Below are 13,573 nucleotides of genomic sequence, written 5' to 3'. Positions count from 1 at the left end.
GAGGCTACATTCACCAAAGACACACAACAGAGGTTTGGCCCGGTCGAATGAATCTCAATTTCTTTGGCGCAGTGAATCTTAAAACCCAGAATAAACAAACAGATTAAAATACCGATACTAGCATGAGATAGACAATATTTTAACATTAATGACATACTTTGACTTCTAGTTTGATAAAGATTAAAAAAAATAAAGGTGTTGGAAATTTCGTGTCTATTTCGGCAAGTAGGGGCAGGAATCACAGAGTTACTTAAAGGATGATATTTTCATAATACATTAATAGTATTGTGGTGATCATGGGATATAACCTTACATGTGTACAGATGATGACAAAAAAAATACTTCTAAAAGTAATTAAGCACGTCAGGTGTTACTTCTATACAAAATATTTTACATTACTACACAGCAAATTCAAAAGTGTTAAATGTTTTGGTGTTAATAGTCAGACAAGGACAAGGACAAGGACACAATGACCGAGACTGTCCAAGCCAGGGCTCGAACCGGCAACCTTCCGATTACAAGACGAACTCCCAACTCTTGAGCCACGATCGCCCCGCCCCGTTTATGACCACATTTTGAGCCCATAAAATACCACAGCCTTGAAAAAAAGCTTGCATGTGAATTTTCAGTCAAACTTTTGGTCAAATACACCTAAAACAATGTCTAGAATGTGAAATGTTGGTATAATGGTGCTACTTGAAGCCTGAAAACGATCGCCCATAAAAAATAAAAAAAAACCGAGAAAACAGCAGTAGCAGACGTCCTGACTGGGTTCTACGTTAGCATAGATCCCTCCAGAGTTTTGTGCACACGGTTTAGGTAAAAATTAAAAAGGTTGAGGTTTTACATTTAGTTCAGTATTACCTGTTGCCTGTGTCCTTGTCTTTTGGGAAAATACTTTACACCAGTAATGGCTCAAAGAGGATTCCTTTTTTTTGTTTGTTTACTGGATTATTTGTGCCATTAATTAGTGTCAACTAATTTTTATTCGATCTCCGCACAGGATATGCTTGTGAAGATGGAATATGGGGGAGAGCAGAAGTGCGTTGAAGTTCCACAAAGTGATGAATGAAGGACATGCATATTGTATTGAAGAAATAAGTGATGAGAATCTGATATTTGCATTTACCATGTCAGACCTTTTGATAAACACAATTCTAATGAAAGTGAGAACATGTACACTGTTACATCTTTCAGAAAATGTTTTGAAATTGTTGTGCACAGTTCAGAATAAATGTTTTTCAAAAACCATTGCATCTTTTTAGTAAATGTTTATTTCCAAAAGAAATTTCTAGAAGATCAGAACAGTAAAATTCCCGCTTTTTAGAATGAATTAGAAGATAACTCTTACGTAGTTAAACTAAAATACTCTTTGAGAGTTAATATATAAACTCTTAACACCAAGTATTAAATTATCAACTCCAGACAGATTTGGTGTTTAACACTAAATCAGAGTTAACGTACCAACTCTCCAAAAAGAGTTAAATTAACACTCTCTGGTGTGGACCCATATAGACACTTTAATAGTGTTGAAATCAAATCCGACAGTGTTAATTTGGACATGCTGGATTTGCTGTGTAGTAAAGTATTGGATGTATGTCTTAAAAAATGAAATTTGGTGCAACTTTATCACTAATGTAAGGAAGTGATATAGGATATATTGCTGTACTGATATTATGCCCCACTCCAAAGAAAGGTCCACAGCAATGGCTAATCAAGTGTCAACCACCTATTTGTCTAAAACTAATGAGATGTACTTACAGTGGAACCCCGACTTACAAAATTAATTCGTCCCGAGGGTCTTTCGTAAGCACCCATCGCGCCATTTGAGTGAACGATAGGCTACAGGCTAATTGCTAACTGCAACAACAATACGTCGTTCAAGTGGAACAGCGAAGCGCAAGTACGAAAGCCAAGGGGGTTGTCACATGATTCAGAAGGCATTGTGGGCATTGTAGGCATTCTGGGCTCAGCCAATCAGAGCCAGCGGATTTCATTTCACGGGCATTTTGCCGTAACACGGGCAGAAATATTGCCGTTAAGTGCCTTCGTAACTTGAATTTTTCGTTAAATGGGGTATTCGTAAGTCGGGGTTCCACTGTATTTATATTTATTCTTATTATTACTCTTTTACATTTTGCTTAACACATTTTTTCCAACTTCACAAATTATGACCTCGCAACGGCTTTTTTAAAAACTTCTGAATAAGTGGTGACAATAGTGGGATATGTACAGTCCCAAGAGCAGAAAGTGGCAAAGCACACAAGAACGGCAAAAAGTGCCAAACAACAAGTGATAGAGCCATGTAAGTTTGTTGTTTTCAAGTGTTTGGATGCACTAATTTGTTTTCAGTGACAATAAAGATAAACAGTGCAGAACTTTGTAACTGTTTTTCAAAGTGCTATACTATTATTATTATTATTATTATTATTATTATTATTATTAATACTCTCATTTATCAGGTGGTCACAAACACTACTCCAAATTAATATCTATTTAAAATTCTTAAACATTGTTTATCTGAAGCTCAGGTTGAAAGAGAGAGAGAGAGGTATGAGGAATCAACACAGGAGTCTTCTGTCTAACAGAGAGTCTCTGTTTCCAACACTCAGCCTAGGTTTCCTGACAGACTTTAGGCAAAACACCAGCCTCTGTGCAAACAAGTCTCCTCATCAACATAGGTGTAATACTGGCAGATAGAAGCCTGTAGAGTTTGTCTTCTGTGTGCTGTGGAGCATCCTCAGAGCTCTAATAACAGACATCCGCAGCGAGATGACTGTGGTCAAACAGAAAGAACTGAAAGAAAAACAGAACATGAAAAGGAGCCAGAAACTATTAGCTGCCTTCATCAAGGCATGTTAGTCGATGTCTGTCTTTTGCATGTTTATACTGACATTTTCATAAGCTTTGAAAGTTAATGACTGAACTGCATGTGGTTACTGACTTTCAACATTTCGCAGAATTAGGCTAATTGTTTCACTGACAACAAGATTACAGTGGTGTTTGCAAAATGGCTTAGGGACGTTATGGAAGAGCCCAATGACAAAACATTTTCAGTACTATGCATTTCCTTATATTTTGCGATAAAAAGTATATAAGGCAAAAACAGAGTTTGTAAAATTGTAATTAGCTTGAAAGTCAATATTTGGTGTGACCACCTTTATTCTTCAGCACAGTCTGAACTCTCTTAGGCAGCTTTCTCATCATTTCTTTAAGTCGTCTTCAGGAATAGTTCTCCAGGCTCCTTGAAGGACATTCAAAGCTCTTCTTTGGATGTTTCTGCCTTTTGTTCTGTTCTCTGTCAACATGATCCCACACTGTTTCAATAATGTTGAGGTCCGGGCTCTGGGGAGGCCGATCCATGACTGATGGTTTTCCACTGTGTGTTTTTCTATCCATGTATGATTTTACTGCATTGGCAGTGTGTTTGGGATCGTTGTTGTGCTGAAAAAGAAAGCTGTTTCTAATCTGATGTTTTTCAGATCAAAAATCTGATAGTACTTTTCTGAGTTCATAATTCATCAATTTTGACAAGATCTCCAACACCACTGACTGAAATGCTGCCCAAACCGTATCAGAGAGTCCACCGTGTTTTACAGATGGCTGTAGACACTCACTGTATTTCTCTCTTGATCTCCTCCAAACACAATCATTTGAACAGTTTAAAAAAAACTTGGATTAATCACTCCATCAGATCTTTTGCCCTCATTTTCAATACAGTTCTTGTGTAGCTGTCATAGCTCAGTCTTTTCTCCCAGTTCCCCTCCTTTAAGAATTGCTTCCTGATGGCCACCCTTCCACTGAGACCATTTCTGGTGAGGCTTTATTGAACAGTAGATGATCAGCTGAAGGTCCACATGAATCTCTCAGGTCCTGTATCAGGTCTTTGCTGGATTTTTCCTTGTTTCTTAAGCACATGGCTTTCTGAATACTGTTAATCTGTTGTAAATAGTATTTTTAAACCTGACACATCTTCTTTGGCCCTCCGCTTGTCCTCAAAAATTTTTAAGGATATCTTACATACCATATATCAGGTTTTTGACAGCGCGGGTTCATATCTTAGGTTAGGAGCCTTTTTATGCTTCAGTGTTAGTCAGTGTTAAGCGCCTTAACAAACAAAAAACATTTGTCTATAAATGGTCAGCTACAAGGACTGTAAACTTGTAAGTCATTATATAATCAGCACACTTTTGTCCTTCTTGTCCTATGTAGCAGGCACCAAAATAGATTATGCAAATATTATCTCATAGCATATGTTAAAACAATTACCATCATCACGCCCTCATAAAAATCAGTATAGGTGCCATTAAAATACTATAAAAACACAGAAATGCTTCATAAACCCAAATGAAAAACCCTTAAGACATTCAAGCAACTGTCATTCAATGCCCTGGGCAGGGTTTGGCATATAAAGGGGAAGCTGTGGCGAATTAAAATAATAAACACACAAAATGAAATCAGTGCAGCGCTGCAGTTATCTTCATGTCTGGTGAACTGCAAACTGCTGGCAACAAACCTCATTGTGCTTCATGACAAATTTACTGCTCAAGGTCAGCGAAGAGGCGGCCCAAAGCGTTGCCTAAATTCACATTCGTGTTTGCACAAATCGTAACCGCACTTTTACAACCTGAAACAACGAGCACGGCGCTGGCATATTTGTGTCCTGTTTGTTTTTGTTCAAGGGTCATTTCCCTGGATAAAGCCAACACAAATGTTTGCTCCCAAGTAAATCAATATTGGCATTTGCACATTAACGCATCTCTAATTTTCATCCAGATTTACAATTTCCCTCCATCTACAGTCCTTTCCCTTCTGACACGCAAACCTACTCTTTTCTCAAAACATTTCCTGTCGGCTGTCTGTCACCACCAGAACGAATGACTCATGACGCTATCCTGATTATTCCCCAAATTGCCACCACAAATGACTTTGCCCGGTTTTAGAGGTATTTGGCAGATTTCTCCGTGGATGTTTTGGGAACACATAACTTTTGTTCCTATAGTAATATTTGGGTAGACGAATGGCTTGAGGGGAGGTTTTTTGGGGAGAGGAGTTATGAACTGGAGAGGAAAATAGAGGAGAGGAGAGACATTTCAACATTTCTCCCCACCAGTCACAACTAAAACCACTAAGTATACAGTCTTTTTACACTCTTCCCCTCCACCCTTTCCCTTGCTTCTCATTCACTCGTTCCTCCGCTCCTTCCTTTTCATTTGCTCTCCCCTTTTTTCTTTATTTTTTGTTACCGCTGATTGGGATCAAATGTGGTGAGTGGAACTGTGATCCCACAGTCAGTCAAGAGGCAGAAATAAAGCCTTACATGGCGTATTTGCCCCCAAGTAGTTCTTTTTTTTTTGCACATGTATTTGAAGTCACTGATCCACCACAATATTAAAAACCACTGACAAGTGAAGTGAATAAAATTGATCATCTTGTTATAGGACAATGTTCTGCTGGGAAACCTTGGGTTTTGGCATTCATGTGGATGTCACGATGATATGTACCACCAAGCAAGACAATACGCCTCACACCACTTCAAAATATACTCAGTGACAGCTCGAGGAACACAACAAATATACCGAAATTACGATCCCAGTTCAATAGCACTATCAAAATCCAATCCCAGTAGGGCCCCACTGCTAATCCAAAGGAGCTGAAGACCATGATGCCAAAGTCCTCGTACAGGATACCCCGAGAGGTCCGATCTCCATGCCCCAAATGGTCAAAGTTATTTTGTTAGCAATGCATAGTTATGGCTGATTATGGTACAAGATAAAGCCACTATACTAATAATAATGCTTCATGCATAGCTGGTAAGTATCAGCAGTTTCTGAATGATGAGGTGTAATTGAAGTGAAATTAGGGGTTGATCTGAGTGGGCGATCATTTACAGTGAAAAATAATTGTGGGAAAACGAAACGAAACCACACAAAAAAACAGAGGGCTGCCAAGTACAAATGAGGCGACGATGTTTTCAAAAGATTTTTTTAAGTATATAAAATTGTTTTCAATTATATTTAAACTGATAACGTTATTTGTGTAAGGACATGTCACATGCTACTCAAAAGTAATCAGAATCATGAGTCTTTTTATTCTCTGTGTTGGATCAAACAGCCAAAATCTTAAATACATAAATTACTGAACCATCAGATGCACCAAAACAATCTAAACAAAAATGTTAGTATTAATTTAAAAAATATGGCAAATTGATATTTCTTCTTGTCTTTGCATTTATCTACTCCCTCATTTATTTTGCCTTTTGCGTAATTTTGTATTTCATGGATTCAATTATTAATTTTCAACCTGTGCTGATGATTTCAGCAGTTTTGGTCCTCCGTAGACGACCGTATAAGCACTATAACCCACACCATTACAAATGGTAACTGGTAAATGGCCTGTATTTGTATAGCGCTTTACTTAGCCCCTAAGGACCCCAAAGCGCTTTACACTACATTCAGTCATCCACCCATTCACACACACATTCAGTGTGTGAATGTGTGTGTGAATTACAAAGAAATCTAAGTGGAGATGTACACTTGCATGAAGTTTATTAGCCAGCGTGCTGCTCTGGATGACGTCACACTGCAGTCTGAGGCAGGCAGGTTAAAGCTTTTTTGCCGGACTGTGCATTTTTCCATGCAGTGCTAAAATTGATTTAAACAGCCTGAAAAAACCCATAAATGGGCTTCGCTTAACATTTGCAATAGTGCTTCAGGAGGGGGAAAAACCGTGTAGAAAAGCAACTTTTAAATTCCTGCTATTCCCGATGCAATGACCACAGTCACAGTTTATCTGCTGTATGTGTGGTGCATTGTATGTGCTTGTACAATAAGTAAAATTATGTGTACTTCTATACAGTAATAAGGTGTGACAAAGACTAGAATGCACAATGAAGACATCAGTCTCATCAGTAACAAAAGAAGACGGTGAAGATCGTGTCTTACCTTCACTTCACATTTCTTGTGGCAGGACAACCGGCACGCTGAAATAAAAGAGGCAGCATTATGTGCAGTTGTTGATTTACACCCACAGGAGCAAAAACCATTAACAACCGTAAAGAGATTAATGGATGTTTCCTTTCACATAGATCACAAAATGAAGCTGAAAGCAGCAACTGTAGATGTGTGCTCAGTATTGGAAAACAATTAAAGTGCTTAGATGGTGTGGAGAGTTTAGAATTGCAGCGCTGTACTGCTGAATGCACTGAAACTGAAATAAGGTCAGCACCATCCCTGATGCCAACATGCTGTGGTGCTGCCCTCAAGTGGTCACGTGAAGCAAACATCCATCCATCAGTTTGCATTTCACTACCTTAATGTTTCAGGCAAAAGGTGAAACATTGATGCAAAAATCAATAGCAAATGCAAGCCAAAGTGATTGAAATGAACACAGAATGTTGATTAAACAGTGATAAATTGGACTTTTAATGTATGTTCTAGACTGTTAATGGGTCACACTTGAATCAAGGTGGTACAAGTCTCCTCAGCACATAATAGTAACAGTCTGTAATCAAATTTTATTCATTTATTAATGCAAATTTGTCTTTTTGCATGTTTGAAGCAAACACTCTTTATGAAAGATGGTCAGAAGTTTCAGGTCAGAAAGGTTAAGCTTTTGCACAGAAACCTTCAAGCTGCATTCTTTTTAACTACCAGGAGGGGGCGAATCCTCTATTTGAAAACAGGTATATAGGTATGTGAGGAAACAAACCTTCTTCTTTATGGATTTATGACCTCAGCAAACACTTTGAAGATACGCGTAGGATTCCAATCATTAGTTTGAAGTGTTACTGATTACAACACGATGCTTATTTTACAAAACAAAGTCCTATGTAGGGTAAAATACACAGGGTTGCTTGCTTTATGACTTTGCTTAATATGACTTTTCTCCCCCATTTTTAGTCAAAGACAAATTTATTTATACAGCACATTTAAAACAACAAATGCTGACCAAGGTGCTGTACAATTAAGATGACTAAAAGACATAAAAACATAGGGAGACATGATAAAAGAAAAGAAAAAGAATCATAAAATTTGAAGATTTGAGTAAGATATAACATAGTTAAAAGTAATACAAACTCATTCTGATTTAAAAGCCAAGGAATAAAACTGGGTTTTCAGACGGGTTTCAAAAGTGTCCAATGTTGGGCAGGTCCTGATGTGAAGGGGCAGTTTGTTCCACAGTTTAGGAGCAGTTACAGCAAAGCCCCGATCTCCTCTGTGCTTTAATCTGGACCTCGGGACAGCCAGGACCAATTGATCCGCAGACCTCAGTGATCTTGCAGGAGTGTACCAATTTAAAAGATCAGAAAGGTATGAGGGTGCTAACCCATTTAATGCCTTACAAAAAAAAAAATCTTAAAATTAATTCTAAAACTAACTGGCACCCAGTGCAATGATGCCAGTATGGGAGATATGTGTTCTCGCTTGCGTGTGCCAGTTAGTAACCGTGCTGCAGCATTTTGGACCAGCTGTAGATGGCTAACTGATGACAGACTAACACCAGAGTAAAGATTATTACAGTAGTCGAGGCGAGATGAAATGAAGTCATGAACAGCTCTGTCAAAGTCTCTAAAACAGAGAAATGGCTTCACTTTAGCAAAGATTAACCTTTTTGTATGTCTTTTGTTTATCTCATTCTTTGACATTCAAAGGGCCTCCCTGAGAGTTTTTTTTAGCTGATTTTAAAGCAATGTATCTGGACGATTGCACAGCACATAGTCTTATTGTCACATCTAATCCTTTACAATAACTAGCAATGTGCTGCATAGCAACCCTTCCTGGTAAAGGACAACAAGGAGTTTTAGATAATTATAATTGTCCAGGTGCTTGTGAACATATAGTACACTATAGCTCTAGTTTAACAGGACAGAAAGTACAATAAATAAAAGTGTATGCCTTCTTTTCTTTTCTGTACCCATATCTATCACCCAGCGTCATTGCTACCCATATTTCTCACTCTTCACCCTAGCTCTGGCCCCCTCCCCTACCACTCATCCCTTTCCCCCTCTATCCCCCTCTTATCTAGGCTAATGCAGCAGCAGCAGCAGCCATGCTAATTTTAACACCAAATCCTCAGCCAAAGCCCTATACAAGCCCATTCCCCTACTGCTGGGCTTTTCTCCCCGTTTGTCATCTGGCCTCTGCTAAAGACTCTCTGTTTGTACTGTAGTTCAAAAATGGGGAGAGCAAGGGAAAGAGTGCAAAGACAGATAGAGGGAGACCAGAGAAAAAGAAACAGAGGAAATGTGAGGCTGCCTGGGAGTCTTCTAATGTTAATTTCCCTTGGACTTTTCTTGGAGTGACAATAAAACCTTTAGTACTTCTAAAATTAGACTCAAAAACATGTGACTGGATCATTGAGGAAGAGGGGAGGCAGGGGCTCAAAGGCAAGAGGGAGAGAAAGCAAAGCTAAAACAGTAGACCAATGCATACATAAATAGAGCGTACAGCGTAAACAAAAAGGATGTGTATATTAAAAATAGACTTGGGGAGAAAAAACATTCAAATACAAATAAAACTTTGTTTTAAACCTTTCTTTAATGTAAACCTGAATGGCTTAAATTATGCTAGAATCAAGCTTTAGCTGACCTGCACTGAACTGAACTGTGCGGCAGTTTTTAGAGAGAAAATGCTTTCTTGATGCTAGAGGTCTGAGGAAAATGGCTAAAATGCCTCGAGCTGACCGGGAGGCAACAGTAATTCAAATAACATTTACAACCAAGGTATGCAGAAGAGTATCTCTGAATGCACAACACATTGAACTCAGCAGCACAAGACCATGTCCAGGACCTTCTTTTAGTCAGGCAATGGTGCTAACTTCTGTAATAAAGATGTCTAGGGGTTTGTTAAACTATTTGCCCACACTTTTTTTCACAGACTGACAATGTTTATAATAATGTTTCTTAAAGTAAAATTGGGTCATAACTCATAACATAACTGATATACATCTATTTACTGCCACTTCCAGGTTGCAGAAGCAGCAAGTCTAAGGAAGATTCATGTGAAGTCTAAGGAAGGCAGTTGTTATAAAATGGTCAGTTTTTATATTTATAAATGAATCTCACCCTCAGCCATTCTGGGAATCCAACCCCTGTCTGGTCATAATTTACTCGGTCTACTGTCTTACGTCTGCTCAGATCCACTTGAAAGCCAACATGCTAGACACCCACCTTTGCAAATGAGGCCCTCCTTGGTGATGGCCTGCTTGCATATATCACAACTCTTGGCCTTCTTGAATGGCTTCAGCTTAAAGGTGTGCGTGTGGACGCCCTCCAGCTCGTCGGGCTGCGGGAAGAAGAGGAAACGAGATCAGGAGTGCATCGCTACAAATCGATGGAAGCAGATCCAAAGCCAATCAAAACACATTCAATACAGCTGGCTGCACGTGAGAGTTTCACCTCAACTTTTGATGATTTTTGGTTTCAGCTAAGCTGTTTCCTTGTGTCTTTGTTATACTGAATAGGAGGGTTAATGTCCGAAACAGTGATGCAACTCAAACAAGTCATTTTTCTACCTTATAAGGCCCAAAGGACTGTTGCGTGCAAATAAGTGCACTCACACTGACACACACACGCACACACAGAGACACAGCCCATCCAACAGCATAGGATGTTTTCACTTTGAAGTTCTCTAATTAAATGACTAATTAACGATGGAGTGAAAAAAAGGCCTTACAGCAGCCAGCAACCTAAAAAACTCTAGGAATGATGCTTGCCTGTGTGTGTTCGTGTGTGTGTGTGTGCAGTATTGTTTGCAAGTGTGTGTCCAGGGCTTCATTTCAGAGCAGCCTGAGGACACAACGGCTTGAGAAACTGTGCAAAGCAGTGAAGAAGAAAAATCAAAAATATTGTTTTACGCATGCTGATGATGATGATGAAGAAGAAGAAGATGGGGTTGCAGCTGCTGCGAGCATGTTGCTCATGACCAGGATAACAACTTGGAGGATCCCAAAAGACCCTTGCAAAATTAATTCCATGACTTGTGTAATTTATTCCTGACATGCAATGACATCTCGAACGCTGTGTTAAAATGTGGGTTTCTCTCCAAACAGCTGCACATTACTCAGAATTGATCTGATTAGTCTGTCCTGCAGCTTGGAAAATGCACTCAACGCACGAGTTTTTCCTTTGAAGGAAACCAGCCGATGAACGCTTCAAAATGTGCTCAGAATAGACGAGTTGGTTTAGGTTTCTGAATGTTTTAGGCCTTTATTTTCTTTCTGACTTGCTTATGTGGTTTGATCTGGTTTTATTTTATCATACAAAGGTCTGTGGGTTGCTTTGATGCAGTTACCCCAGTTCGTATGGCCAAAAAGACAACAGGCAAATCCCAGATCTCTTCTTTTGTCATTTCATCATGTGACATCATCACTCAGAATTGCACTTAAAGCAAACACCCTGCTAGATCTCCCTCTTTCCCTGTTGTCCAGAGCCCACTTTTCCTAACAGCCTCCTCTGTGAGTCATAATAATGATGCCATTTCCTTTGTGTATTTGTGCAGCTGGCCTGGTTCGGGTTGAGCTCGGCTGGGCTGTAAATCTGAGTTTGCTTTATTGAAAACAGTATTTTATATACACCTCCTTCCAGATATCACCTTGAAAGGATGCATGAATGAGTCAATGAATTAAGACATTCCTCAAACATTCCCACGAATATAAATGATTGCGAGGGCTTTGGAATATTTATTTCTGGCAAAAGGAGAAATCAATCTTTCTTAAGGTGACCGGGTCTATACCTGCAAACATAGTTTTTGTTTTGTTTTTTTAACAGATTAACAGTTGAACAGTTAACTGATTATCTTATTCAACATAGGCAACATTGCTGCCACATCATGTTGTGCAAGTTGCTCACTCTAAATAGATCACTGATCACTTCTCCTACAGAGGAGTGATCGGTTTTAAGTTTTTCTGCTTTCTGTGTCTTTCTTTAAGTAGATAAACGCGCTAATTGTTTCTACTTGCACCAGTTTGTGTTGATGTCTAAAGGTAAGTCTGTAATTCTGTAGTAGCACACAGTAATTGATTTAGTTTGCAGAGCACCAACGATGAGGAGCTGTTTGGGGGAGGGGAGGTTCTGGTAGAAAGAGTAGCTCAGAGCAGCTTATTTAAAATGCACAGGAAATGCATGTGCACGTGTCCACAGTGCTCCTGAAATTTACTCATTACCACTCACAGATTGTGGTCCATCTCTAAACCAAAGAACAAGTGACGTCTTACTTAGGACCACTATGCAACAGATAGCTCCTACTGCCACCTACAACATAACCTTCTACCACAAGTACTGTTTGAAATGCCGTGCTGTGGAACAGACTAGAGAAAACCTTAATTTTGTAACATTTTGCAAGGAAAATGGGGATCAATTTACGAAAAATGTGCAAATATACAAGAAAATGTCTAATGAGCTTCGAATGAGCTTAAAAGTCAATATTTAAGTAGTCTTCAGGAATAGTTCTCCGGGCTTCTTGAAGGACATTCAAGCTCTTCTTTGGATGTTTCTGCCTTTTGTTCTGTTCTCTGTCAACATGATCCCACACTGCTTCAATGATGTTGAGGTCCGGGCTCTGGGGAGGCCGATCCATGACTGATAGTGCTCCACTGTGTGTTTTTCTATCCAGGTATGATTTTACATTATCTCTCTTTTCCCCTTCCTTTAGAAGACTTCTTGATGGCCACCTATCAGCTGAGACTATTTCTGATGAGGCTTCAGTGAACAGTAGATGGATTACCTGAAGAGCCAGATGAATATCTCAAAATCTGTGTCAAGCCTTTGCTGGATTTAGACCTGCCACTTTTTTTGTCCTCCATTTCCTTAAATTTTTAAGGACACACTCCAGAGAGTGAAGTAGAATAGAATAGAATAGAATAGAATAGAATAGAATAGCCCTTTACTGTCATTGAACATGTACAATGACATATAAATAGTAAGACAGCAGGATTAAATAGCAAACAGGAGAAATGTATACAACCAAGAGAAATATATACAAAAATAAGAAAAAGCCACAACCTAGAGAACAAAATAGTTGCAAAGTGCTTGGAAGTAGTGCAAAGAAAAGACTTGGTCTGAGTACAGAGTTCGTTTTTGAGTGGCCTGAGTGATGAAGGGTTACTCACGCCATGGCTTGGGGGTGTGGGGGGATGTTGTTTGCTAACAGTCTGAATGTCCCAGGGTAGGAACCTGTTTGTGAGTCTAGAGGTGTCGGACCTGATTGACGTGAGGGCTGCAGGTCAAACGGGTGGTGGGCAGGGTGCAAGGGGTCACCTGTGATGGCCCTGGTTTTCCTGAGATGGGGGGGATCTGGTGATGGCCTTCAGGGGTGGCAGAGGAAAGTCAATGACTTTTTGGGTGGTATTAATTACCCTCTGCTTAGCCTTCCTGTTCTTAGTAGTGGCCCCTGAGTACCAAACACTCAGGCAGTAGGACAGCATGCTCTCCACTGAGGTGTGTGAGAAGGCCAGCAGCAGCTTCTTCTCCAGGTTATTCTTCCTCGGGATATGGAGGAAGTGCAGTCACTGCTGGGCCCTCTTTACCAGGGCGTTAGTGTTGTTGGTCCAGGTGTGATCAGCGGAGACGTGG

The 13,573-nt window shown here is 39.6% G+C and overlaps 1 protein-coding gene across 1 annotated transcript in view; it reads right to left on the bottom strand.

Moving 5' to 3' along the window:
- Window positions 1-13,573, bottom strand: part of tns1a (tensin 1a) — a gene marked incomplete at its 3' end in the record, with an annotated part of 125,448 nt that overhangs the window by 84,326 nt on the left and 27,549 nt on the right. The window contains exons 2-3 of the mRNA XM_013913163.1: window positions 10,172-10,286; window positions 6,945-6,982 (exon numbers count right to left, since the gene is read on the bottom strand). Coding sequence (XP_013768617.1) covers window positions 6,945-6,982; window positions 10,172-10,286 — 153 coding nt within the window. The remainder of the gene's footprint in view (window positions 1-6,944; window positions 6,983-10,171; window positions 10,287-13,573) is intronic.

This window comes from Pundamilia nyererei, unplaced genomic scaffold, assembly GCF_000239375.1.
Source record: "Pundamilia nyererei isolate P.nyererei 1_Seehausen unplaced genomic scaffold, PunNye1.0 scaffold00118, whole genome shotgun sequence".
Taxonomy (NCBI): Eukaryota; Metazoa; Chordata; class Actinopteri; order Cichliformes; family Cichlidae; genus Pundamilia; species Pundamilia nyererei.
Note: the sequence above shows the minus strand (reverse complement) of the source record. Positions and strands in the feature narration are given on the sequence as shown.